Source organism: Camellia sinensis, chromosome 11 (assembly GCF_055761805.1).
Source record: "Camellia sinensis isolate YWXY chromosome 11, ASM5576180v1, whole genome shotgun sequence".
In the NCBI taxonomy this organism is placed as follows: Eukaryota; Viridiplantae; Streptophyta; class Magnoliopsida; order Ericales; family Theaceae; genus Camellia; species Camellia sinensis.
This window is the reverse complement of record NC_138971.1, coordinates 120,616,075-120,643,066: the sequence shown is the minus strand read 5'-3', so window position 1 is coordinate 120,643,066 and position 26,992 is coordinate 120,616,075. Positions and strand designations below refer to the sequence as shown.

The 26,992-nt window shown below is 38.8% G+C and overlaps 1 protein-coding gene across 1 annotated transcript in view; it reads right to left on the bottom strand.

Moving 5' to 3' along the window:
- The window catches only part of LOC114289014 (putative sucrose-phosphate synthase 1), a 34,101-nt gene extending 24,042 nt beyond the window's left edge, over positions 1 to 10,059 (bottom strand). Inside the window, exons 1-2 of the mRNA XM_028232653.2 lie at positions 9,510 to 10,059; positions 8,069 to 8,158 (exon numbers count right to left, since the gene is read on the bottom strand). Coding sequence (XP_028088454.2) covers positions 8,069 to 8,158; positions 9,510 to 9,692 — 273 coding nt within the window. The 5' untranslated portion in view covers positions 9,693 to 10,059. The remainder of the gene's footprint in view (positions 1 to 8,068; positions 8,159 to 9,509) is intronic.
- Positions 10,060 to 26,992: the final 16,933 nt, after the last annotated feature.

Here is a 26,992-nt window from a genome sequence, read left to right as displayed (position 1 = left end):
ACAATAACTTGATCCATAAAAGTTCACACACACCTTGTGCCATAGCTCTAAACTCAGCTTCTGCACTTGACCTGGCAACCACATTCTGTTTCTTACTCCTCCAAGTAACTAGGTTGCCTCCAACAAAGGTGCAATACCCTGAAGTCGCTCTCCTATCAATTACTGACCCAGCCTAATCAGCATCTGTATAGGCTTCCACATGAAGATGATCATACTTTGAAAAATAAAGACCCTTACCAGGAGTAAACTTCAAGTACCTTAAGATTCTCATGACAGCCTCAAAGTGAATCTGATGAGGAGCATGTATAAACTGACTAACCACACTGACAGCAACAACAATATCAGGACAGGAGTGAGATAGGTAAATGAGCTTACCCACTAATAGCTGATAGCACCCCCTATCAACAGCTTCTACTCCTTCATCATCCCCCAATTTCTAATTGGGTTCCAGTGGAGTGGTACATGCCTTGCAGCCAAGCATCCCAGTTTCCTTTAACAGGTCAAGCACACATTTTCTCTGTGAGATAAATATCCCATTTTTAGAGCGAGCAACTTCAATTCCCAGAAAATACTTCAAGCTTCCCAAGTCTTTGATTTCAAACTCACTAGCTAAATATTTCTTCAATAGAGGTATTTTCCCACTATCATTGCCCGTAAAAACTATGTCATCTACATAAACAATAAGTGTTGTAGTCGTACCACGTAAGGAATGTTTCACAAACAAGGTGTGATCTGCCTGACTCTGTTTGAAGTCATATTTAAACATAGCTTGAGTGAATCTCTCAAACCAAGCCCTTGAAGACTGTTTGAGACCATATAATGACTTCCGAAACTTGCATACTTTGCCTTCTGTCTGATGATCCTCAAAACTAGGAGGAATGTCCATATATACCTTTTCTTCGAGGTCACCATGGAGAAAGGCATTCTTGACATCAAACTGATAAAGCGGCCAATCTAGATTAGCTGCTAGAGAGAGAAGTACTCTGACTGAATTCATCTTAGCCACGGGTGCGAAGGTCTCCTGATAATCAATGCCATATGTCTGAGTAAACCCTTTTGCCACAAGTCTTGCCTTGTAACGCTCAATAGACCCATCTGCTTTGTGTTTCATAGTATATACCCATTTACATCCCACAGATCGTTTGCCTGTAGGTAACTCAGTCAATTCCCAAGTGCCATTCTTCCTAAGTGCTTTCATTTCCTCAATCATGGCTAGTTTCCACTCAGAGGTAGCAAAAGCATCCTGAAAATGGTTAGGAATGCTAACAGAGGAAATATTGGACACAAACCCTCTATATGAGGATGACAAATGAGAGTAGGACACAAAATGTAAGATAGGATGTTGAGTACAAGGTCTCACACCCTTCCTCTTGGCAATAGGAACATCAAGATCAATGGACTCAAGAGATTCAAAGTTACCTAGACTCTCATCAGAAGCAGGAGATGCCAGTGGAGGAGCAGAAGTGGTCCCTTGTATCTAGTCAACTTGTTGTCTGTCTATGTCCCGGACATAAACATGCCCGTCCTTATCCTTGGTGACATTAGGTTCTATAGTCCCAGTAGAAGAGGGTGGTGCAAGAACTGGTTCTACCATAGGAAGCACAGTATAAGAGGGTGGTGCAAAAACAACTGGGTCCACCATAGGAAGCACAGGACTCAGCACAGGACTCACTTCACACCAAGGCTCCCCCGGAAATGAGGACGGTGACACCGGAGAGGACAAGAAATAGGACTGGGACTCAAAGAAAGTAACATCCATGGACGCAAACCACTTATGAGAAGGAGGGTGGTAACATTTATACCCCTTTTAAGTAGGAGAGTAACCAAGGAAAACACACTTGAGGGAGCGAGGGTCCAACTTACCACGAGAAGGAGAGTGATTATGAACAAAACAGACACAACCAAATATTTTGGGAGGAATAGAAAACAAGGACTGAGAACCTAGAAGGACGTGAAGAGGAGCTTGTTTTTGCAAGACCTGGATAGGGAGACGACTAATAAGATGGGCAGCGGTGAGAACAGCGTCGCCCCAATAGGGCCAACGCACACTCATAGAAAAACACATGCACCGAGCCATGTCAAGAAGATGCTGATTCTTACGTTCCGCCACCCCATTTTGTTGAGGGGTATTGGTGCAAGAGGTCTGATGGATAATGCCATGAGTAGAGAAATATTGTTCTAACCCAGAATCTATGTATTTCACGCCATTATCAGAACAAAATAGTTTGACAGTGGCCCCAAACTGAGTACAAATCATCTGATGAAAATTGCGAAACACAGAGAAAACCTCACTCTTATCTTTCATGAGATACACCCAAGTAGTACGAGAAAAATCATCAATAAATGTAACAAACCATCGATGACCTTTCACAGACATAACACGAGAGGGACCCCAAACATCAGAAGGTATTAATGAAAAAGGAACTAAACTTTTATTCAAACTGGGAGCAAAAGAAGCTCTGTGTTGTTTTCCAAGTTGACAAGACTCACAAAGAAAGTCAGACACATGATGATTTGCAAAACCAGATGGAAATAAATGCTTAAGTAAATAAAATGAAAGATGCCCAAGACGCTGATGCCACAGCCATAAATCAACAGGGGTAGTAGAAGATGTGGTGGAAGAATAAGCAAGTTTGTCTGGTTGATCCAGGAAGTAGAGACCATTTTCTGCACTACCACTGCCAATCGTCCTCTTCGTGACAAGGCCCTGAAAAAGACAATGATCAGGAAAAAACGTCACACTACAATTCAAATCCTGGGTAAGACGACTCAAGGATAACAGATTAACAGAAAAATTGGAAACATGGAGAACAGAAGATAGATGTATGGTAGGAGTGACTTGGACTAAACCTTTTCCAGAAATGGAAGAAACAGTACCATCTACAATCCTAACTTTGTCCTAACCTGAAGAGGGCTTATAGACAGAGAAAAGATCAGAGGAGCCAGACATATGATCTGAGGCACCGGAATCAATAATCCAAGGCAAAGACTTATGACACAGGAAAACACAAGGAGAAGAGGCTAAGTTACCTAAGCGGGCAAAGGACGAGGAAGCTGTACTGAGAGCATTAGAAGACCGACGGTCCAACAATTGGCGCAAAGCATCCTCCAGCTCAGCATCAAAAGCTTGGCCAACAGAGGCAGAATTAGAATCAAGTGTATCAACGGCACTAGACTAATGAGCTCGGGAATAGGAACCACGTCCTCTAGACTGGCCGAACCGACCTCCTTGAGAACCAGACCGATCACCTAGACCCCCGGATGGAGTCCCATGAAGCTTCCAACACGTCTCATGAGTATGCCGCTGCTTCTTGCAATAATCACAGAATACAGACTCCTTAGCAGCAGACGAAGGGACGGGAGTTAGGCTGAGGCCATCCCGAGGAGTAGACAGTAATGCTGAGCGATCAGTAGAGACAGGGGACATCATAGCAGACCGGCGACTCTCCTCATTCTGTACATAGGCAAATGCCTCCTGAAGTGAAGGAAGAGTGTCCATACCTAGAACTCGACCCCTAACTGGATCATACTCCACATTTAGGTCTGCTAGAAATTTAAATACCCATTCCTGTGCGATGAACTTCTTGTACCCGACAGAATCAGCAGGGCAAACATGCTTATAGTCTTGCAGGTGGTCAAGGCGTTTCCAACCGATAGTGAGGAAAGTGAAGTACTGAAGAACAGTCTGCTCCCCCTGAAGTGAGCTCTCAATAGAGCGGTGCAACTCAAATGCCTGTGAGAAATTCCCTTTGTGGGAATAGGTGGCAGCCATAGCATCCTAAACATCTTGGGCAGTCTCCATGGACAAGTAACCCTCACCAAGTTTTGGAACCATCGAATGGATAAGTCAACCCATAATCAAAGAGTTGGTAATCTCCCATTGGTCATAACCCGAGTCAGTGGTACTAGGTGCCTGTATCCTGCCATCAACATACCCCATCTTCCCTCTACTCTTCAAAAACATAGTCAAACTTTGAGACCATGCTAGGTAGTTTTGACCATTAAATAGAGAGATAGTGATTTTCAGACTAGGGTTGGGGTTCTCAGTCATGGTAGTAGGTATAATAGGATTCTCACTCCTCGGTGTTTGAGAAGAAGGGGACACACTGGTGGAATCTGTCATAGATACTATACTACCGAACCCGCAACAAAACTAGTGGCAATCACAAACCCGGAAGGTGGTGGTGAAAGAACAGGCACAGCGACCACTATAAAGGCATAACAAAATTAAGAAACCATTTTCATTTTTTTTTTTTGTTTTTTGTTTTTTTGTTTTTTTGTTTGTTTGTTTGTTTTTATATATATAGATTTATTTATTTATTTATATATGTATTGGTACGGTTTTATACACGACATAGGTTATATCATACCAACAGGGATGAGAGTATGAGAGTATACCAGTGAGAGTATGAGAGTATACCAGTGAGATCGACGATCGACGAAGGCGACAGAGGAGAAGACGAGCGACGAAGACAAGTGACGAGCTGACGAGAGTGATGAAGACGAGCGACAAACTGACGAGCAGAGAAGGAGATTGATGAACTGCTGGAGGAGATCGACGAGCTGAGAAGATTGACGAGCTGAGGACGGCTGAGTGACGAAGGTGACAGGAAGGCGGCTGAGTGACGATCGACTGAGAGACGGCTGAGTGACGACGGCGACTGAGGATGAAGACGAAGCAGAGATCGACGAGCTGAATATCGACCCAGTAGATGATCCACCTAGGTAAGTTTCAAACCCTAGAGTGAGGGTGTGCCGAAACCCTAGAGGTTCTACTTTGATACCATGAAGCTTGAGTAACCAGCTTAGGGTTTGATAGGATATCATCCCCTATTTATAAATGAAGATTAGGGTTTACAAGATGAGACAATTACAAGATAAGCCCTGAGGGCATAGTACAATAACAAACAAATAACTCAGATAATAATATAATATGCTATGCTAACAGAAACTTCATCATACTCCTGCTCTATGTTGATGACATGTTGATCGTTGGACAGGATCCCACAGCAATCAGATCACTGAAGAAGGAGTTATCACAGTCCTTTGACGCGAAGGACCTAGGCCCTGCACAGCAAATTTTGGGCATGACAATTGTGCATGACAAGAAAGCCAAGAAGTTGTGGCTGTCACAGGAGAAGTACGTTCAACGGGTGATTGAGAAGTTCAACATGAAAGATGCCAAGCCAGTTAGTACTCCGCTAGCTAATCATTTCAAGCTGAGCAAGAGTTCTTGTCCCTCCTCTACAAAAGAAAGAGAAGAGATGGAGGTTATTCCCTACTCATCCGCCGTAGGGAGTTTGATGTATGCAATGGTGTCCACCTGACCAGATATTGCTCATGCTGTTGGAGTAGTAAGCAGATTCCTTTCCAATCCAGGAAAAGAGCATTGGGAAGCAGTTAAGTGGATTCTGAGGTACCTTAAGGGTACATCTAAAATGTGTTTGTGCTTTGGAGGAGCTAAACCAGTCTTGGAAGGCTATACTAATTCAGATATAGCGGGAGATCTTGATGGTAGAAAATTTACATCAGGATTTCTGTTCACTCTCGCAGGGGGAGCTGTGTCTTGGTAGTCCAAGCTACAGAAATGTGTTGCTTTATCCACAACCGAAGCAAAGTATATTGCCGTAGCGGAAACTGGAAAAGAGATGTTGTGGTTGAAGCGATTTCTCCAAGAGTTGAGACTAAAGCAAGAAAAGTTCACAGTACATTGTGATAGCTAGAGTGCCATAGACCTGAGCAAGAATTCAATGTATCATTCTCGCATGAAGCACATTGATGTTCGGTATCATTGGATACGCGAAGTGATGGAAAAATAGTTATTGGAACTGATCAAGATCCACACAGATAAGAATCCAGCTGACATGCTTACAAAGGTGGTTTCGAAAGATAAACTCGAAATTTGCAGAGACATTGCAGGGATGGACTTCAAGTGGGAAATCAGTCATGCATGTGGGTATGGAGGGGGAGAATTGTTGTTCCAACCCCATGCATGCATGCATGCACAGTCAAGGCGAATGGCGTAGGAAGACCTCCACTGGAAGTGAAAGTCTATGCTGGGCATATCTGCAAGCTTCTCCCTTCTCTTCACGTTGTTGGCATTGTTGACACTCACCCCCACCATTAAAGAATGTAGAAAATTGTGTGGATTTGTCTCCTCTCTCTCTCTCACTCTCACTCTCTGTGTATAAATAGAGACGGGAGGGAGAGGGCGATTTGTATCAAAAAATAGAGAGAGAGAGAGAGAGCTGTGAATTGAGTGAGAATTTTTATCTCCTCGTCTGTATTTGTATTTTGCTCCATTTTAGTGAAATTCTCTTTTCTGCTCCGTGGATGTAGGCATTGGGCCGAACCACGTAAATATTGTTTCTATGTGTGTGTGAGATAATTTTCTGGGTGTATTTGATCCTACCAGTGGTGGCCCCAAGACTTGAATCCATAGCCTCAAGGTTATTAGGCCAAGTCTTAACCATTGAACCAATACCAGAAACCAGTAGCAATACCAAGAATAAATAAGCAGGCAGTGTCGACACCCTGAAAGGGTGATATTGACACCAGAAAGCATAACCAACAAGAAAGATAGGGCAAACAGCTGTTGTCGACCCTCCAGGAGCGCAGTGTCAACACCAAAACAGAAATTCTAACGCAAGCGAACAATCCTAACAAGTCTAAATCAAATTTTGACTCCACCAAAACAATGAGACAACAACCCAAAGATCTAAATGATAAAAGAAAAGGAAATTAAATACACTCTCCAATGACTTAAAGAACACAAGTGCTACAATAACACTTAATAATTTAAGGAAATAAGATTAAAAAATTACAAAGTTATTGTTGGATTATGGCCCCTCTGCCCTCCATTGGGTAAATCTACAAACTAAAACTAAAACTAAAACTAAAGAAGGATAAGAACATGTACAGAAAAGGAACAGAAAAGAAACATTAACCACCTCCCTTAATGAATATTCTATTTTTACTGTTCAAGCAATCCCATTACTGAATTTGGATAAAAATCTCACAATTAACATCAAACGTAAGTTATAAATTTTATAGAAGAATAACAATGGTATGTCAACATTACAAAGACTACATTAAATTCCTAATCATAAATTACTTTAGCTTGATTAGCATTTGGACATTTAAGAAAATTGGATGAGAACATACTGTACCAGCTGTGAAATTGCATTAAAAAAACCTTTTACTTGAAACATTGCTGAAATTGTTAACGCAAGAGCATTCAAAGGCTTAGCAAGTCCACCAATAGCTTGGCTCGGGCAACAAGTTTGATCAATTTAATATGATTTTACTACCTGCATATTCCTTTCTTGTATTTATTGAGGTCCTAGCTTTTCCACTAGTCCTGTAATCATAGTATTTTTTTTTTCTTGGTAAACCTATAATGCAATCTGATACAAATATTGAAGTACTACCAAGCCGTTCAATCATAAAATGGGTGTTTTGCAAATATACATAAATTTGACTGCCCTAGTAACAATAATTTATTGGCAAAAAGTGCACAAGATGAGTTCGCAAGTGGACAACCACAATATAAACAGAATATTTGAATAATGCCACCGTATCAATATTAAAAAGAAATCTAATTACTGGCCTTAATCCTTAACTTTTTTCCATTGTAATATTTTACAAGTTTCATTTTCTTGTTGTTCTGATAATAAGAAAAAACCAAGGAAAATGACTGCCACTCATTGATCTAATCGAGTCAAGTGATAGATAAAACTGGGGGTGACGGTGATGAAGGCATGCAAACAATTAACTCAGTAAATATTAGTTAAACAAAGAATAATGGAGGCTAAGACAGAAGCATCAGCAACAACAAAATCTAGATTATTCCTAGTTTAGAATTTACAAATGAAAATCAACCCGAGCAGAGAAGTTGTTCATGATTAATCTAATCTCTAGACATAAATCTCCATACAACAAACACAACTTGTAATCCATCAATATATAGAACATGACTCTCCAATTTTAGTCTCCAATTACACGTAACGCAAGTTTACTGAAATTATCACAAACAACAAACTAATTTCACAAAATTTAAGAGCAAAACCTGTTTCTTCTTGCGAGCCAAATTCCAAATCCTCCAACACATATTTTCCAATCTTGTGTTCCTCTCCTCCGAATTCCTAATAGCCGAAGCCTGCAAGTATATCCAATATGAAAAATTCTAAAGATACATAAAATTCATACAAAAAACTTGACAAAAATGATGTGGCAATGCCATCTTTTGTTTTGAAGTGAAAAGCCACAATGAGCCACATCATAAATTTTTTTTTTACAAGAATGATATGGCAATATCATTATTATAATTAAATTTATCTTCAATAGTATTTCGTTTTGAAGTGGTATTTATTTTAAAGTGAAAGGTCTACAAGGAACCACGTCATGAAAAAAAACTTGACAAAAATGATGTGAGAATCCCATTATTATAAATAATTTATCTTCATTGATAAAAATGACGTGACAATACTATTCACTGTGTTTGGTTTGAGTTTTTTGAGTTAAGTTTTTTGAAAATTGAGTTTTTTGGTTTTTGTGTTTTTTTTGTTTTTAGTGAAGATTTTTAAAATTTTAAATATTTTTTTTTACTTTTTTAAATGCACCTCACTTAGATGTATCTAAAAAGTAAAAAATTTGTGAAAAAATAATTTTAAAAATTAATAAATACATAAAAATACAAAAAATGTACTGAATTCTCATATTTTTTTTTGTATTTTTGGTATTTAGTGAATATTTAAAAGGTTTTTTTCAATTTTTTTTTTTTACTTTTTAAGTATATTTATGTTAGATATGTCTAAAAATTAAAAAAATTGCTCAAAATATTAAAAAAATTCAATAAAAACAAAAAAATACGGAAAATAAGAAAGTAGAATTTTCTGAAAAGTGTTTTTGAAAACTGGTAACCAAGCATAGTGATTTATTGTAAATAAATTTATTCTCATTTGGAAGTAAAAGGTCACAATGAGCCACATCATAAAAAACTTTTTTTTGACAAGAATGATATGATAAATACTATTATTATAAATAGGGTTTTGACAGAGACCGCCTCCAATCACCACTCCACCACCCCACACACATGTGACGAGTGGTGATTGCGGGAGAAGGAAAAAACAAAAAAAGAAAAGAAAATCTGTCCAATCAGATCAAGAGGGAGGGGGGTGGAAGGTATATAATGCGCCACATCATAATTATGTATGATTTTTTTTTTTTTTGTGTGGGTAGAATTACTCATCGAGACGTGTACTGATTGAGCTTTGTTTTTCATTAAATTACTGATCGAAAATATACGTCAAAGTACCATTCATAATGAAATCAAAACATTTTTTTAGATCTTTTTTCACTCATTGAAATTGCTTTCAAGTTGAAAAACGATCAATCAGAAATCAGAACATCACATCAAAGTCAAACTTTTCTGGAATATATAAGCGAAAATGAGGGGGAAAAATCATACGCATAAGCAAAAATTTGAAGCGTGAGATTGAAATACGTACTCGAACCCAAGAGCGATGAAGATCGGTCTCATCGAAACCAGTGATGACTTCTTCAACGAAGTAGCGAGTGGGACTGAAACGGCCTCGCTCTCTCAACAACAAGGACGATTTCGGATCGTCCAGTGGTGGACCTACGTCCAAGATCGCTTCTAGGTAACTGTTTATCCAATCGTTTCCCGCCATTGCCGACTTTCACCGAGCTCTGAGTTTTTCAGAGACAGAGAGAGTAATAGTGATTCATCTATTACTTGTATGTAAATGTGCGAGATCAAAGATAGTGCATATATGTATCTGCATATATATATATAGAGAGAGAGAGAGAAAGAGAGAGAGAGAGATCTCGACAGGTGCCGAATGCAGAGATGGTTAGAGAGAGAGAGAAGAGAATGTGTCAGTTATGCGCGCCCAGTCTCCGGTAATTGCCTTTTGGTTTAACAATAACAAGAAGAAACGTGTCAAAGAGGAAATAAAGATGATGATTGAGAGAGAGAGAGAGAGAGAGAGAGAGGGAGGGAGGGATTTGGGGGCACCGCTTCAGTTTTGTTTTGATGTTTTGAGGGGGCTGTTTAAATAAGTTTATTTTTAAACTTTTTATAAAATATGGGTTGAGTTTGTATAAATAAATAAGGGAGCTTTTTTGATAAATCCATTTTCTAAGAGCTTTATTCCATCAAACCCATATTCTTTTTGACTATTCCATTAGGTCCAATTTGAGATAAGAAGACCAAAATACCCTTTTCATCTACTTATGTTCCATTTAATTCACATTATTTTCTTATATTTCAATAAGTCCTATGGGTGACATAATTACCAAAATACCCTTAATGTGAATGTTCACACCGTCAATGTAAATGTTCATATCGTCAATGTGTAGGGGCCCGGCCATGTCGATCCTCGTGGGTGCCCGGAAAAATTCGAGTCGGGCCGGGCCGGCCCATAGGCCAAAAAAATAGGCCCGGCTCGGCCTGTTGATAATATGAATATTCACATTGACAAGTTAACATTTACATTGATAGGAGTGTAAAATTGGCCTGCGGCCCGTGGGCGGCCTGAAACCAGCCCGCCGCCCGGGGCGGGCCCGGACCGGCCCATTCACAATGTGAATATTCACATTGACATATTAACATTAACAATAACATTGACAAGAGTGTAAAATTGGCCCATGACCCGTGGGCAGCCCGGGCCCGGGTCGGGGCGGGCCCGGCCCGTTGACAATGTGAATATTCACATTGATATGTTAACATTCACATTGATAGGAGCGTAAAATTAGCCCGCGGCCTGTGGCCGGCCCGAAACCCGCCCGCGACTCGTGGGCTGCCCTGGGCGGGCCTGGCCCGACCCGTTGATAATGTGAATATTCACATTGACATGTTAACACTCACATTGATAAGAGTATAAAATTAGCCCGCGCCCCGTGGCTGCTCGAAACTAGCCTACGGCCCGTGGGCGGCCCGGGGTGAGCCCGGCCCGGCCTGTTGACAATGTGAATATTCACATTGACATGTTAACATTCACATTGATAAGAGTGTAAAATTGACTCGCGTCCCATGGGCGGCACGAAGCCCGTGGGCGGCGCGGGGTGAGCCTGGTTTGGCCCGTTGACAATGTGAATATTCACATTGACATATTAACATTCACATTGATAGGAGTGTAAAATTGGCCCGTGGCCCTTGGGCGGCCCGAAACCCGCCCGCTGCCCAGGGCGGGCCCGGCCCGGCTCGTTGACAATGTGAATATTCACATTGACATATTAACATTAACATTGATAAGAGTGTAAAATTGGCTCGTGACCTGTGAGCAGCCCGAAGCCCGGCCCCGGGCCAGGGCGGGCCCGGCCCGTTGACAACGTGAATATTCACATTGACATATTAACATTCACATTGATAAGAGTGTAACATTAGCCTGTGCCCCATGGCTGCCCGAAATATGCCCACGGCCCGTGGGCGGCCCGAGGCGGGCCCGGCCCGGCCTGTTGACAATGTGAATATTCACATTGACATGTTAACATTCACATTGATAAGAGTGTAAAATTGACTCGCGTCCCACGGGCGGCCTGAAGCCCGTGGGTGGCCCGGGTTTGGGTCCGGGCCTACCCCGGGCCGCGGGCGAGCTTCGGGCAGCGGACAAATTTTACACTTCTATCAATGTTAATGTTAACATGTCAATGTGAATATTCAAATTGTCACGGATCGGGCCAAGCCCGCCTCGGGCTGCGATCAGGCTTCGAGCCGCCCACGGGCTGCGGGCCAATTTTACACTCCTATCAATATGAATGTTAACATGTCAATGTGAATATTCACATTGCTAACGAGCCGGGCTCGCCCCAGCCTGAGGTCAGGCTTCGGGCTGCACACGGGTCATGGGCCAATTGTACACACTTATCAATGTGAATGTTAACATGTCAATGTGAATATTCACATTGTCAACAGGCTGGGCCGGGCCCGCCCCGGGCCACCCACGGGCCGTAGACGGGTTTCGAGCAGCCACGGGGCGCGGGCTAATTTTACACTCCTATCAATGTGCATGTTAACATGTCAATATGAATATTCACATTGTCACGAGTTGGGCCAAGCCCGCCTCGGGCTGCGGTCGGGCTTCGGGTCGCCCACGGGCTGCGGGCCAATTTTACACTCTTATCAATGTGAATGTTAACATGTCAATGTGAATATTCACATTGTCAACAGGCCGGCCCGGGCCCGCTCCGGGCAGCGGGCGGGCTTTTGGCCGTCCATGGGCCGCGGGCCAATTTTATACTCTTATCAATGTGAATGTTAACATGTCAATGTGAATATTCACATTGTCAATGGGCCGGACCGGGCCCGCCCCGGGCCTCGGGCGGGTTTCACGCCACCACGGGACGGGGGCCAATTTTACACTCCTATTAATGTGAATGTTAACATGTCAATGTGAATATTCACATTATCAACGGGCCGGGCCGGGTCGGCTCGCCCTGGATTGCTGTCCAGTTTTATACTCTTATCAATGTGAATATTAATATGTCAATGTGAGCATTCACATTGTCAACAGGCAGGGCCGGGCCCGCCCACGGCCCGTGGGCGGGTTTCGGGCAGCCATGAGGTGCGGGCTAATTTTACACTCCTATCAATGTGAATGTTAACATGTCAATGTGAATATTCACATTGTCAACGGGCCAGATCGGGCCCGCCCCGGGCCGCGGACGGGTTTTTGGCCGCCCATGGGCCGCGGCCCAATTTTATACTCCTATCAATGTGAATGTTAACATGTCAATGCGAATATTCACATTGTCAATGGGCCGGACCGGGCCCGCCCCGGGCTACCCATGGGCCGCGGGCGAGTTTCGCGCTGTCCCGGGACGGGGGCCAATTTTACACTCCTATTAATGTGAATGTTAACATGTCAATGTGAATATTCACATTGTCAACGGGCTGGGCCGGGCCGGGTCGGGCCCGCCCTGGGCTGCTATCTAGTTTTATACACTTATCAATGTGAATGTTAACATGTCAATGTGAACATTCACATTGTCAACAGGCCGGGCCGGGCCCGCCCACGGGCCGTGGGCAGGTTTTGGTTAGCCACGAGGCACGGGCTAATTTTATACTCCTATCAATGTGAATGTTAACATGTCAATGTGAATATTCACATTGTCAACGGGCCGGGCCGGGCCCGCCCCGGGCCTCGGGCAGGCTTTTGGCCGCCCATGGGCCGCGGCCCAATTTTATGCTCTTATCAATGTGAATGTTAACATGTCAATGTGAATATTCACATTGTCGACGGGTCGGACCGGGACCGCCCCGGGCCGGCCATGGGTCGCGGGCGGGTTTCGCGTCGCCACGGGACGGGGGTCAATTTTACACTTCTATTAATGTGAATGTTAATATGTCAATGTGAATATTCACATTGTCAACGGGCCGGGCCCGTCCTAGCTCGCGGCCGGGTTTCGGGCCGCCCACGGGCCAATTTTACATTCCTACCAATGTGAATTTTAAAATATGAATGTTCACATCATTAAATTGCTAATCGTTCAAAAAATATTTATAAGGGTATCAAAATTAAATATAAGGGCATAAGTGTCCAAGAAAATAGTGTAAATCAAGAAAATGGACTTTATGGAATAAAACTATACATACATGGGACTAAATGGGTTAAAAAATTTCTTCATGGACTTCTTGGGTTAAAACACTTCTAAATTGGACTTATCAATAAAAATCCCAATAAATAAAAATAAAATAAAATATTTATAATTTAATGTATACTCGACATATGTATAATTTAAATAAATAAATAAAAATAAAATAAAATACTTATAATTTATTGTTTGTTAATTAAGTGATAAGATTTTTTTTTTTATTTGAAATAAATTCGATGTTCCAGTCATTCCTCTTATCTATTTAATTCTTTTTTATTTTAAATAAAAAAATTAGACACCTTACAACATAAGAAATTAAAGTTTCAAAATAGATAAAGGGTGTTCACCTTATATGTAATACAAAAATGTTAAAGATCTTAAAAATTTAATCAAAAATTTCACCACCTATCTCACACAGGTATGAGACTCATATTGTGTGCTAGGAGTGAGCATGCACCGGATTGGGGCAAAATTAGGACCAATCCGTTATTTACGATTCCTGAAAAATTAGAACCAATTCAATCCGTTTAAATCATAGAACCAATCCATTTAAATATAGATTGAATCGGTTTAGGACCACAGATTCACATAATTAAATAATTAATATATATATATATATAACACTTTAATTTCATAAAAATATAAACATAGCGCTATATTAGTTCTATAATAGCAACATGTCTTTTTATAATTGCGACATATTGTTCTAGAATTTAAACAACTATAAGAAAACTGATTTCACCATAAGTATTTAGACTATTACAAATTAAAACTAAAAACTAACAAACAAAAGTAATAAAAGAAGATATTACGCGGCTTTAGGTTTGAGTTTAGATTTTATATGGAATAAGAGAAGATATTATAGGGGAGGATGTCTAATAAAAATATATACTATTTGTATACGGTCCGGATCGGTTCCAATTCGGAATCGAGGGGTTCAATCCGGAACCAATCCGTGGACTACAGATTTTTAATTCTTTAATCCGGAACCGAATCACAGATTCAAAAAACCAATCCAAACCTATCGGATTGAACTGGACTGGATCGGATTACGGATTTCACGGATTCCTTGCTCAGCTCTATTGTGTGGGTCTCACACTCATGTGAGACGTTTGGTAAAAAATTTGATAAAAGTTTTGCGATCTCTAACATTATTCCATCTAATATAGATAGATAGATAATTTATATAAAAATTCAAGTTGATTAATTGTAGCTGTTGTTTGAAAATAGATTGTTTTAGTTGATTTTTTAATTTTTCTTATTATTTTAGCCTAATTAAAAATGTTATATTTTGGATGATAATTGTTTTTTTTTAATAGTTGATTTAATGGTTGTGAAAGAAAAAAATGAAATGATTATAATTTAAATGTAACATTTTACCTTATTAATTATTTTAATCTATTTTATCATCATTGGTTATTTTAGCCCAAATCATACTTCTCAAACAAGGTTGTAATATTTGTATTTATTGCAGATGTTTATCAAATAATATATTATAAATATATGGACAAATTATACTAATGGTCCCTATAGTTTGGGACCTATGTTACTTTGGTCCTTAACTTTTCAATTGTGATACATTTGATCCTGAATTTTGATTCTTGTTCCAAATAAGAATAATTGAAAATACCATTACTCAATTTCAAGAGCAAAGTCATCAATTTGATAAAAACAAATGTCAAAAAAATATTTTTGAATTTTTAAAAATTATTTCTAACTACCAAAGATAAAATGTAAAATTGATAAATCTTTAACACATTTATTTATTTATTTTACAAAATTAATTTTTATTATGTGTTTGGATGATGATCATGTAATGGATAGTTGTTTTTATTTTCATTAAATTAGTTTCTATTTTTTCAAAAGTTGAATATGAAGACACTATGATATTAATATTAAACCAATTTATAAAATCAAAAATTTAAAACTAAAAACATTTCATATATTAAATATATCGATTACACATTAAAAGTCTAATAATCACCCATTACATGATCATCATTCAAACATATAAAAATAAATAAATAAATAAATAAATGCATAAAAGATTTTATCAATTTTATATAATTTTATGGTTAGTGGATAGAAATAATTTTTAAAGATTCAAAAATATTTTTTTGACATTTATTTTTGTCAAATTAATTTATATTTTATCAAATTGACGACTTTGCCTTTAAAATTGAGCAATGATATCTTCAATTGTCCTTATTTGGAACAAAATTCAAAATTCAGGGTCATATGTGTCACAATTGAAAAGTTAAGAATTAAAATGACACAAGTCTCAAACTATAGGAATAATTAGTGTAATTCACCCTAAATATATTTATCCCTCACTTATATAAATTGTTATTAATGTGACCGTGATTTAAAAGAAGAGAGGTAGGTAAATCTATGATTTAAAATCAGAGGTGAAATGAATGTTTTGAGAAGATGGTTAAAAATTAATTTCTTTAAAAAAAATATAAAAAATATAAGAGATAATAAGATACAAAATAGATTAAAAATTAAAAAGTGACTATTAACTCACTTTTTAAAAAAAAGTCAAAATTTTGTAAATGTTTCCATTTAAATGTGACGGCAGAGCACATTGATTACAATTTAAATAAGTGAAGAAGAAAAAAATAATATCAAAAGATCAAGTGTGAAAATTATTTTTAAAGTGTAGTTTGGAAGAAATGCAATTTCCTCATTTTCTTGGTGCAAACACGAAAAAATCAAATAGATAAAGAATGAATATGAGAAAAAGTATAATAAATAACTCGAGAGAATGTGGGCGAAAATAAGAGTTATGCTCAAATGGATTATTAAATTTTTTACCAAATTTCTTATATATGTAGGATTCATACAAATCACATATATGTGGGTCCCACACTCATATAAGAGATTTAAGAAAAAATTTGATAATTCATTTAGGTCATGTTTGATTCACAAGATTAATAGTGAAATATTAATAATCCTATTAAATTAGCGTGTTATTCACTATCCAATTGGATTAATAATACCACCTCTACCCTATTACTAATAATCTTACAAATTTGTTGGATTAATTATCCATTAAATTAATAATCTTAAACCAAAGTGTTAAAATAAACATAGAATAATTGGGTCCACAGATTAATAATTCCAATCTAATACTCTAATCCCGCCAATCAAACATGGCCTTAATGTCCAACATTTTCCAGAAAATAATTTACATCTTAGTTTTGCGAGTTCCCTTGGATTTATGCTGAGTAAGGCTTTTTTGAAAAGATTATAATAAGTCAAAAGTGAGCTTTTTAATTTATTTTGAACTAGCCTATAAATTTGTACGATGCATGCGTTAAATAAATAATTAAAAATAATTTTAAAATTAAATAATAATATAAAATTTATTTAAAAAGTATAGAAAAATAATTTAGAATGAATTAAATTTTAATCATTTTATTAGAATATATATATATATATATATATATATATTACAGTTATTACGTTATTAATTATATATTTTAAGTTCACAATAAGAAATAGATGCCATAAAATAAAAATAATTAGTAAAGATGAAAAAAATAGAATAAATTACAAAAAAAAAATTATATTAATGATAAAATAAAAAAAAATTCATGTTATAAATTTTTTAGTTTTAGTTTATTCTGTATTAAAATTTGTCATAAAACTTAAACATATGTTTTAGAAATAAAACAATATACATATATATATATATATATATATTGATAATTGATAAAATCGTTTAAATCGATCAAAAGTCTAACCGACTTACACAAATATTAATTAATTAAATTTTTTAAATTTTATTTTATTTTAAAATTTCAATTGTTTTCAATTGGAACATGCATAACACTATTATATTAAATGAGAGCATATGTTTACTTTATATAACTGATGAAACAACTCATTTTTTTTCATTTTTTCTCAATGCGTGATTGTGTAAAATAAAACTTAACAATTGTTTGGGCAAGAAGTTTATTTCGAATCAAACAATATCAGTCATTTAATCTTTAATTAGGTCAATCTTTAATTTATTTTGAATCAAACAAATTTAACTAATATATTTTAATAAAACTGCTAAAATTGCGGTTAAACTAACAAATCAATCAAATTAAAAGTGATTTAGCCTAATCGGTTAGGTCAAAATACCAACCAACTTACACAAAAATTAATTAATTAACAATTTTAAATTTTATTTTAAAATTTAAATTGTCTTAAATTGAAACATGTACAATACTACAATATTAAATAAGAGTATAAGATTCACTTTATATAAGTGAAACAATTTACTTTTTTTTTCTTTTTATGATATGTGATTATAAAATAAATCATTTCATAGACTAACTAGAGTTTTTATTTTAAAATTTAAACTGTGTTGACCTGAATTATGCACAACACTACAATATTAAATATGAGTATAAGATTTATTCTATATAAGTGAAATAACTTAATTTTTCTCTTCTTCTCCCGATGTGGGATTATAAAATAAATTATAAACTAATTAGAATTTTGTTTTTATATGGTTAAATAAAAGTTAGCCAATGAAAAAAAATTTAATTGTTTGAAATTAAAAAAAAAATCAGTGGGAAAAATTGCGGTTAAATCAGCTAATTAATCAAACTAAAAGCGGTTCAGCCAAATCGGTTAGGTCAAATGACCAACTAACTTATACAAAAATTAATTAATTTAAACTTTTAAATGATATTTTGATTTTAAAATTTAAACTGGCTTGAATTAAAGTATGCACAACACTACAATATTAAGGTTCACTTTATATAAGTAAAACAACCTACTTTTTCCTTCTTTTTTCGATGTAGGATTACAAAATAACAGTTTACAATTATTTAGACAAAAAATTTATTTCTAATTAAGCAATCTCAATCGTTCAATCTTTAATCAAATCATTATTTAGTTTATTTTGAATCAAACAAATCTAATAAATATATTTTAATAAATCTGCTAAAATATTTTGAATCAAACAAATCTAATCAATATATTTTAATAAATATGCTAAAATAAAACTGTTAAAATCGTGGTTAAACCAATGAATCAATCAAATTAATTAGGTTAAAAGACCAACCAACTTACATAAAAATTAATTAATTAATTAAAACTTTTAAATTTTATTTAATTTTAAACTTTAAATTATGTTAAATTGAAAAATGTACAATACTACAATATTAAATAAGGGTATAATATTTACTTTATAAGAGTAAAACAATTCATTTTTTCCTTCTTTTCCCGATGTGGGATTATGAAATAAATCATAGACTAATGAGCTAGCTTAATGGAGATTTTCTTAATTGTTTAAAATTAAGAAAATTAGTATGAGATATTGAAACTCTCACAATGCTCCTTACTGAAAACGGTTCAGCCTAATTAGTTAGGTCAAATAACCAACCAACTTATGTAACGCCTCAAAAATATTTCGACATGAACTACCTGCATTCATAGACATTCGCTAAATAATAACAATAATCCTTCCATCTTTCCATATTTGATTAAGAGAGTTTAATGCAAAATCCCCATATGCGGTATACATTCAATGAGATAAAAGAACACCTGAATCTATAGCATGTGAAACATCTAGTTGCAAACAAGATAAATAGAGTGCCCTTACGGACTACAACTTCCAAGGCTTAAGCCTGATTACACAAAAGTGGTCTCTTGGACCCAAACCAAAAATAGCCCTCGGCTTACAATTAATCACAACAAAATAAGAGTACGCTACTCTTCTCAAAATACTTCCACGCATTCAATTCGGCGGGATCACCACATCTTTACCTGCATCAAAACCCATAGGCGTGAGCACATAGCCCAGTAGAGAATCCTTAACAAAGTATGTACATTTATGCAAGATTCACAATATTTTATGTAAAGGCATATGTTATGCCATGCCACTTGAAGGAAATCTCATATACTGCTTTTCATGAAAATCACCATGCTTTCAGTCAACATTTATGCAACCTCATTAATTTCCACACTTCCAATTTTAAATCATAAGGGGGGCGGTAAATACATCACCGATAATCCCTAGGCTAGTGTCTGCAAGTAGACTCTACGAGTGCTACCAAACTGTCATTTTTACCAGTATTAACCGGAAGGCTTGGCACCTATCCGCGCAGTTTTCTAGTCTTTCACCAAGGACACTCAGGCCATCTTATCAAATACAACTACACCCCCTATCCGGACTTACCACGTATTTACCCCTTTTTCATTCTTATAGTTCTCATTATCATATAATCTTTCTCAATGCAAATGTTTTTGCAAAACTCATGTCAAGATATATAAGGATGACAAAATTTACATGAGGAGATGATGCAATAAATGATATACCATAACTCTTCTTTCATTCCCTTTCTTCCAATGCCAATCACACACAATATTTACATGCACTACCAAAACTATCAATATGGCAATAACTTCTCATCATATGTAATTCTTGACATTCAACTCATATCAAGACTATAAGAAAATTTTCAATATCAACTTTCATGATTTCAATCCTCCAATCCATGATACTCAACAATTATCATATCACAAAAAAATGTATTCTTATGCTCTTAATAATAGTTTTGAAAATAAGTCTTCTACTCTCTACATCAAGAGGATTATCAACTCCCTTTTTTCCTACTACATTGTGAAACCCACACTCACACACCCATTTAAACACGAAAAAAAAGAAAGATATTTACTCCATGGATTTCCATGTTTTCACAAAAAGCCCCAATTTCTAGGTTTTCACAAAATCTAAACATTTTTCATCTTCTTTAAGAAGAAATCCCACAACACACTTCAATCTCAACACTTATGACCTAACATTTCACAAATCCTTTTTAAAAGAAGTAAGGTGAGTTCTTCTTCAATAAAATCACCAATCTCTTGAGCCCAAACCCTCATTTTCGAAATACATTGAGAAGCTCACCAAAAACCAACCAAACTTGCATAAACACACATATAACTTAAAGGAAAACCCTACCTCAAGCTCAATGGAGAAGATGAAATGAAACCCTAGCCCTTGAAAAGAAGAGAGAGCCTTGGATTTGCTTCTACCAAATGAAACCCTAGCTTTGATTCTTCAAGATCTTGAAGGAGATGGTGATGTTCTTGACCCAAGATGGGCAAAATCAAAGAGGTGTAGATGTTTGAGGGGTTTTTTAGAGAGAATGAGGAGAAATATATGCTTTAGAGTGAGAGGGAGATGAGTATAATGAGAGATACATTCGGTTCAAAATGATACAAGAAACAGAGTTTCGGACTAACCAGTTGGCCGCTCGTGCGGCCCATTTTCTCCGCTTGTGCGCTCTAGACAGTAGCCAATTTTCTGGGTGTCAAGCTTGGCCGCTCGTGCGGCCCCTCCCACCGCTCGAGTGGCCCACTTCCGCACGTGCGGCCTAAGGCCTCGCACATGTGGCCCTGACCCAGTAGCTCAAAGTTTCAACTTCATCCCCGGCACCCCGAACTCACCATAAGAAATTTCGTCCCCGAAATTTGAATAAACCCATTAAACAAGAGTGTTCTATCAATAATAGTCAATTCAACAACATTAACAAATTACAACATTCATGTTTCACTAACATCTGGCATTTTCCTCATCATTTTCTCATCAAAATGCAATTGCTCAAGCTAGAATGAAATGAAACATCCATAATAAGGTATCATACTCTTTATCCTCATTCTCCAACATAATAATTTCTCATATTAAATGTTTGGAATAAAACATTCATGGCAAAATGTCTTTCTTTCACAACATCAAGGTTAGATCAACAACATATACAACAACCCACAATTAACAATCTAACTCCTCTCCCTTCATTACAAGGAAACATTACGAGTTAGGGTAAACAACTAAACATTTTTAAACAAATCTGGATATTTGTAGCGGACTTCTGCCTCCCTCTCCCAAGTCGCTTCTTCAATTCCATGGTGTCTCCACAACACCTTTACTAACGGTATGGTCTTGCCTCGTAACACTTATTCTCGGGTATCTAAAATTTGAACTAGTCTCTCCTCGTAGGAGGCATCCTCATCTACCTCCAAATCAACCCAATCTAACACGTGAGAAGGGTCGGGTTCGTACTTCCTAAGCATCGACACATGAAACACATTGTGAACCGCCAAAAGTTGTGGCGGTAAAGCTAACTGATATGCTACTTCCCCGATTCTCTCCAATATCTCGAAATGCCCAATGAACCTCGGAGACAATTTCCTGCTCTTGCCAAATCTCATTAAACCCCGTCTAGGTAAGATCTTAAGGAAAACATGGTCACCTATTTCAAAGGATAGAGGTCGTCTCCTTTTATCGGCGTAACTTTTCTGTCGGCTTTGAGCTGTAGCCAACCTCTTACGAATGAGAGCAACCTTCTCGGTTGTCTCCTTCACAATCTCTGGACCTAACAACGGTGTATCCCTTACCTCGGCCCAACAAACCGGTGACCTACAAGGTCGGCCATACAAGGCCTCAAACGGTGCCATCTCGATGCTAGCCTGATAACTATTGTTGTAGGCGAACTCAATCAAGGGTAAGTGCCTCTCCCAAGACCCCTTGAAATCTAGGACACAAGCTCTAAGCATATCCTCCAAAATTTGAATGGTACGCTCCGACTGCCAATCGGTTTGAGGTTGATAAGCGGTGCTAAAAGTTAACTTAGTCCTCAGTGCTTCTTGAAGGCTTTGCCACAACCGGGTGGTAAAATGAGGATCCCTATCTAACACAATGGTTACAAGTACCCCATGAAGCCGAACTATCTCTCTAACATACAATTCCGCCAATGTTTAACTGAGTTGCTAATACGCATTGGAATGAAATGTGTGGACTTAGTCAACCTATCAACAATTACCCAAATGGCATCATTGCCCCGCTGCGTTCTAGGAAGCCCAACTATGAAGTCCATGGTCACGTATTCGCACTTCCACTCGGCTATAGGTAAGGGTTGTAACAAACTCGCTGGTCTCTGATGTTCGGCCTTCACTTGCTGACAAGTAAGGCACTTGGACACAAAGGATGCGATATCCCGCTTTATACCCCTCTACCAAAACTGATGGCTAAGGTCACGATACATTTTGGTGCCTTCCGGGTGTACCGCAAGGCGTGAATGATGGAATTCCCGAAGCACCTCCTCTCTACAAGATTGAAGCACAAATAAACGATCTAGGTAACGTATACTCTGATCTAAGCGAATGTTCAAACCCTTCTCTTCCTTCCCATTGGTGATTCTATCCCGAATTAACTCTACTTCCCGATCCCCTTGTTGTGATTCTATAACTTTGCTAATCAAAATAGGTTGAGCACTCAAACTAAACAATGTTGCACCCCCTTCGGACTCATTCAATTGCAATTCAAACTTGCCGACTTCACCCAACATACCCCACTCCCGAATAGCCACACTTGCCAAACTACTCACAGTTTTTCGACTTAAAGCGTCGGCCACTACATTGCCCTTCCCCGGGTGGTAGTGTAATTCAAAATCGTAATCTTCTAGAAATTCCATCCACATTCGTTGTCTTAGATTCAAATCTTTCTGGGAAAACAAATATTTCAAGCTCTTATGGTCGGAGAAAACCTCAAATTTCTTACCGTACAAGTAATGCCTCCAAATCTTCAAGGTAAAAACTACCGCTGCTAGGTCTAAGTTGTGGGTTGGGTAATTTTTCTCTTGAATTTTCAACTGACGAGAACCATACGCTACAACCTTTCCCTCTTGCATCAGAACACAACCAAGTCCATCTCGAGACGCATCACAATAGACGGTGTAACCCAAACCCCTCTTCGGAATGATCAACACCGGTGTCGTGGTCAATCTAGTTTTAAGCTCTTGGAAGGATCTTTCACACGTCTCATTCTACACAAATTTAACCCCCTTTCTAGTCAACCTAGTCAAAGGTGCGGCTAGTCTAGAAAAGTCTTTTACAAAACGCCAGTAGCACCCCGCCAATCCCAAGAAACTCCAGATCTTAAAGACGTTCTTAGATTGCTCCCAATCTTGTACAGAATCTATCTTCGAAGAATCTACGGTTACCCCTTCACTTGATACCACATGACCCAAAAACGTCACCTCGGTGAGCCAAAACTCACACTTCTCAATTTTGGCATATAACTGGTGCCCCCTAAGCAAGTCAAGCACTATCCTCAACTGAGCCTCGTGTTCCTCCTCGGAGGTCGAATAGATAAGGATGTCGTCCACGAAGACGACCACAAAATGGTCCAAATACTCCCTAAAAATTCGGTTCATTAAGTCCATGAAAGAAGTCGGTGCGTTAGTCAACCCAAAGGGCATTACAAGGAACTCATAGTGGCCGTAATGCGTACGAAAGGCCGTTTTTTGGATATCTTCCTCCTGGACTCTCAACTGATGGTACCCGGACCTTAAGTCTATCTTCGAAAAACAACAAGACCCTCTAAGTTAATCGAACAAGTCATCTATTCTGGGTAAAGGGTATTTGTTCATGACAGTAACTCGATTCAATTTGCAATAGTCAATACACAATCGCAACGACCAATCATTTTTCTTCGCAAAGAGAGCCGACGCTCCCCAAGGTGACGTACTAGGGCGAATGAAGCCCTTGTCTAAAAGCTTTTGGAGTTGAATCTTCAACTCATGCAACTTCGCGGGTGCAAATCTATACGGTGCCATAGAAATTGGTGCCGTTCCAGGTACTAAGTCGATTGTGGACTCAATCTCCCGGTGGGGTGGCAAACTGGTAAGGTCCTCGGGAAACACATCCAGGTATTCACGCACTACCCTCGGCAACTCAACTCGAGTCCCGTCACTCTCACTATCCAGGAGAGTAGCTAGAAGGCCGCTAAGCTTATTCCTGCTACGAGGATTAAATACTGGCGATAAGACCCGATCAACCTTGTCTCCCAGAAAATAAAAACAATCCCCACCCGTGGTGTATACTGTGACCCTCCGACGAAAACAATCTATCACTGCCCGATATGAAGACAACCAATCTATGCCCAAGATGACGTCAAAACTCGACATGTCTAACAACACAAAAGCAAACAGGAGTCTACGCCCAGCGACCTCTATCTCACAGTCATGACACCCCCGGACTAAGTCAACTGTACCATCGACTGGTGACTCAACTCTGAGTGGAAACGCTAATTGTACTATCTCTAACCCCAATGCAGATGCGAATGCAGCAGATATGAATGAATAAGACGCACCCGTATCTATCAACACACTGGCCAAAGAATTACACACAATGCAAATACCTCTCACTACCGAGGATCCTGGCAACTGCTCTAGCGCGGTAATTGCATACACGCGCCCCTGTGGCCTCTGCTCAACCTGCTCATCCCTTGGAGCGTAGGCCTGCTGTACTGACTGAGCCGAAGCGGCTTCCTGATGAACTCGTGAAGGTTGAGCTGAGTGAGCCTGCTGGTGGCTCTGTGTCTGCCTAGACCGTGAAGCGCCAGACGCGTTTCCCAACTGAGGGCAAGCTCTCTTCATATGCCCTGACTGACCGCACTGAAAGTAAGTAGGCCCCTGACCCCTACTTTGAGTCTGGCTATGAGATTGGTTAGGTGGTGGTAGTGGCAACGTCTGCTGTCTTCCACCCTTCTGTGGACATGCAAAGGCCTTGTGACTCAGCTGGCCACACTTGAAACAAGAAAACCCACTAGGTGCACCCTTCCCCGAACCTGCACTGGGCAAGGGAAATGTAAATCTACACTGCTGTGGCTGGGACTGAGATGAAAAAGTCCTGTTACTCTTCTTGTTGGGCCTATAGTCCCCCTGAGGCCCTTGGCCCCTAGACCTCGAGTTTTGTTGCCTCTTCTCCTCGGCCTCTACAATAATCTCTACATGTGCACCCGCCTCCACAAGGCGATCATATTTATGGACCATGTTCCCGGCTACCTTGTACAAGATCTTGGTTCTCAACCTTTGCTCAAACTCAAAGTAACGGCGCTCCTCCGTCGCTACCAATTCCAGTGCAAACCGGAACAAACTAGAAAAGACCGCCTCAAACTCGGCCACTGACATGTTCAGTTGCTTAAGGTCCTGGAACTCCTACCTTAACCTTTCCCGAGCCGTGGGAGGTAGGTACTTGTCTTGGAAAGCCCCTACAAATGCCTCCCATGTTGGTGCTATCCGGCCCTTGGCATATTTCCACCATTGGCCCGCATCACCCTTCAGATAGTAACTTGCAAGGGTCACCCTCAACTCGCTATCCTCTATGTGGAGCATCTCAAAAGTCTTTACCGTTTGTTCTAGAGCCTTCTTCGGATCGGGGCCACCATGGAACTCATTCGGTTTGGCCCGTAGGAACTCCCTCGTAAGGAAGCTCGCCCTTGTCTCTACCGCGTCCTCCCTAGTTTGGGTTTCCGCCCTAAGGATATTCATGGACTCTCTCAATGCCCCCACCATTTCCCGGGCTAGAGCCCCCATTGCGGCTTGGCCGGCTTCCCCCGGTACCTCCGCTTGCCCCACTTGTTTGGCCATGTTAGCTTGGCCTACACCTTCTCCTTGCACCGGTGCCTCGTGGACCGGCACTCCATGTACACCCCGGCGTCCCCTACCACGCCTTCCACCCCTACCACCTCGTGTTTGGATCCTTTCAGACTTCCTAATTAAGAAACAACATAAACAAACTTAGTACATAATTTCAAATGTGCTCGCAACTTGCCTCACACGTTAAACTATAACAATCATACATATTTTATCACACAAATAATTTTAATTCAATCCACATAAGTACTTAGTCACACAAACACATATGAATCATCCTTTAGTGATGAGATTCGTCTCGCGAGAAACCAAGAATTCTTAGTAGAATGAGTATTGATCAAGTACCCTTCTAATAAGACCTTAAGGAATCTAATAGACGCGAATAACATCCCAAAAGTCTAATCTCATACCCATGTAGTCACATAAGCATGCTATCACATAATCACAAACAAGCAAAGCATTTCCTAATCATGCGAAATGAACCCACTGTGGTATGACAACCACTTCCCACGAGCCCCAAGTATTCAAACCTGGTAGCTCTGATACCAAGTTGTAACGCCCCAAAAATATTTCGACATGAACTACCCACATTCATGGACATTCGCTAAATAATAACAATAATTCGTCCATCTTTTCATATTTGATTAAGAGAGTTTAATACAAAAGCCCCACATGCGGTATACATTCAACGAGATAAAAGAACACCTGAATCTATAGCATGTGAAACATCTAGTTATAAACAAGATAAATAGAGTGCCCTTACGGGCTACAACTTCCAAGGCTTAAGCCTGGTTACACAAAAGTGGTCTCTCGGATCCAAACCAAAAATAGCCCTCAGCTTACAATTAATCACAACAAAATAAGAGTACACTACTCTTCTCAAAATACTTTCACGCCCTCAATTCGGCGGGATCACCACATCTTTACCTGCACTA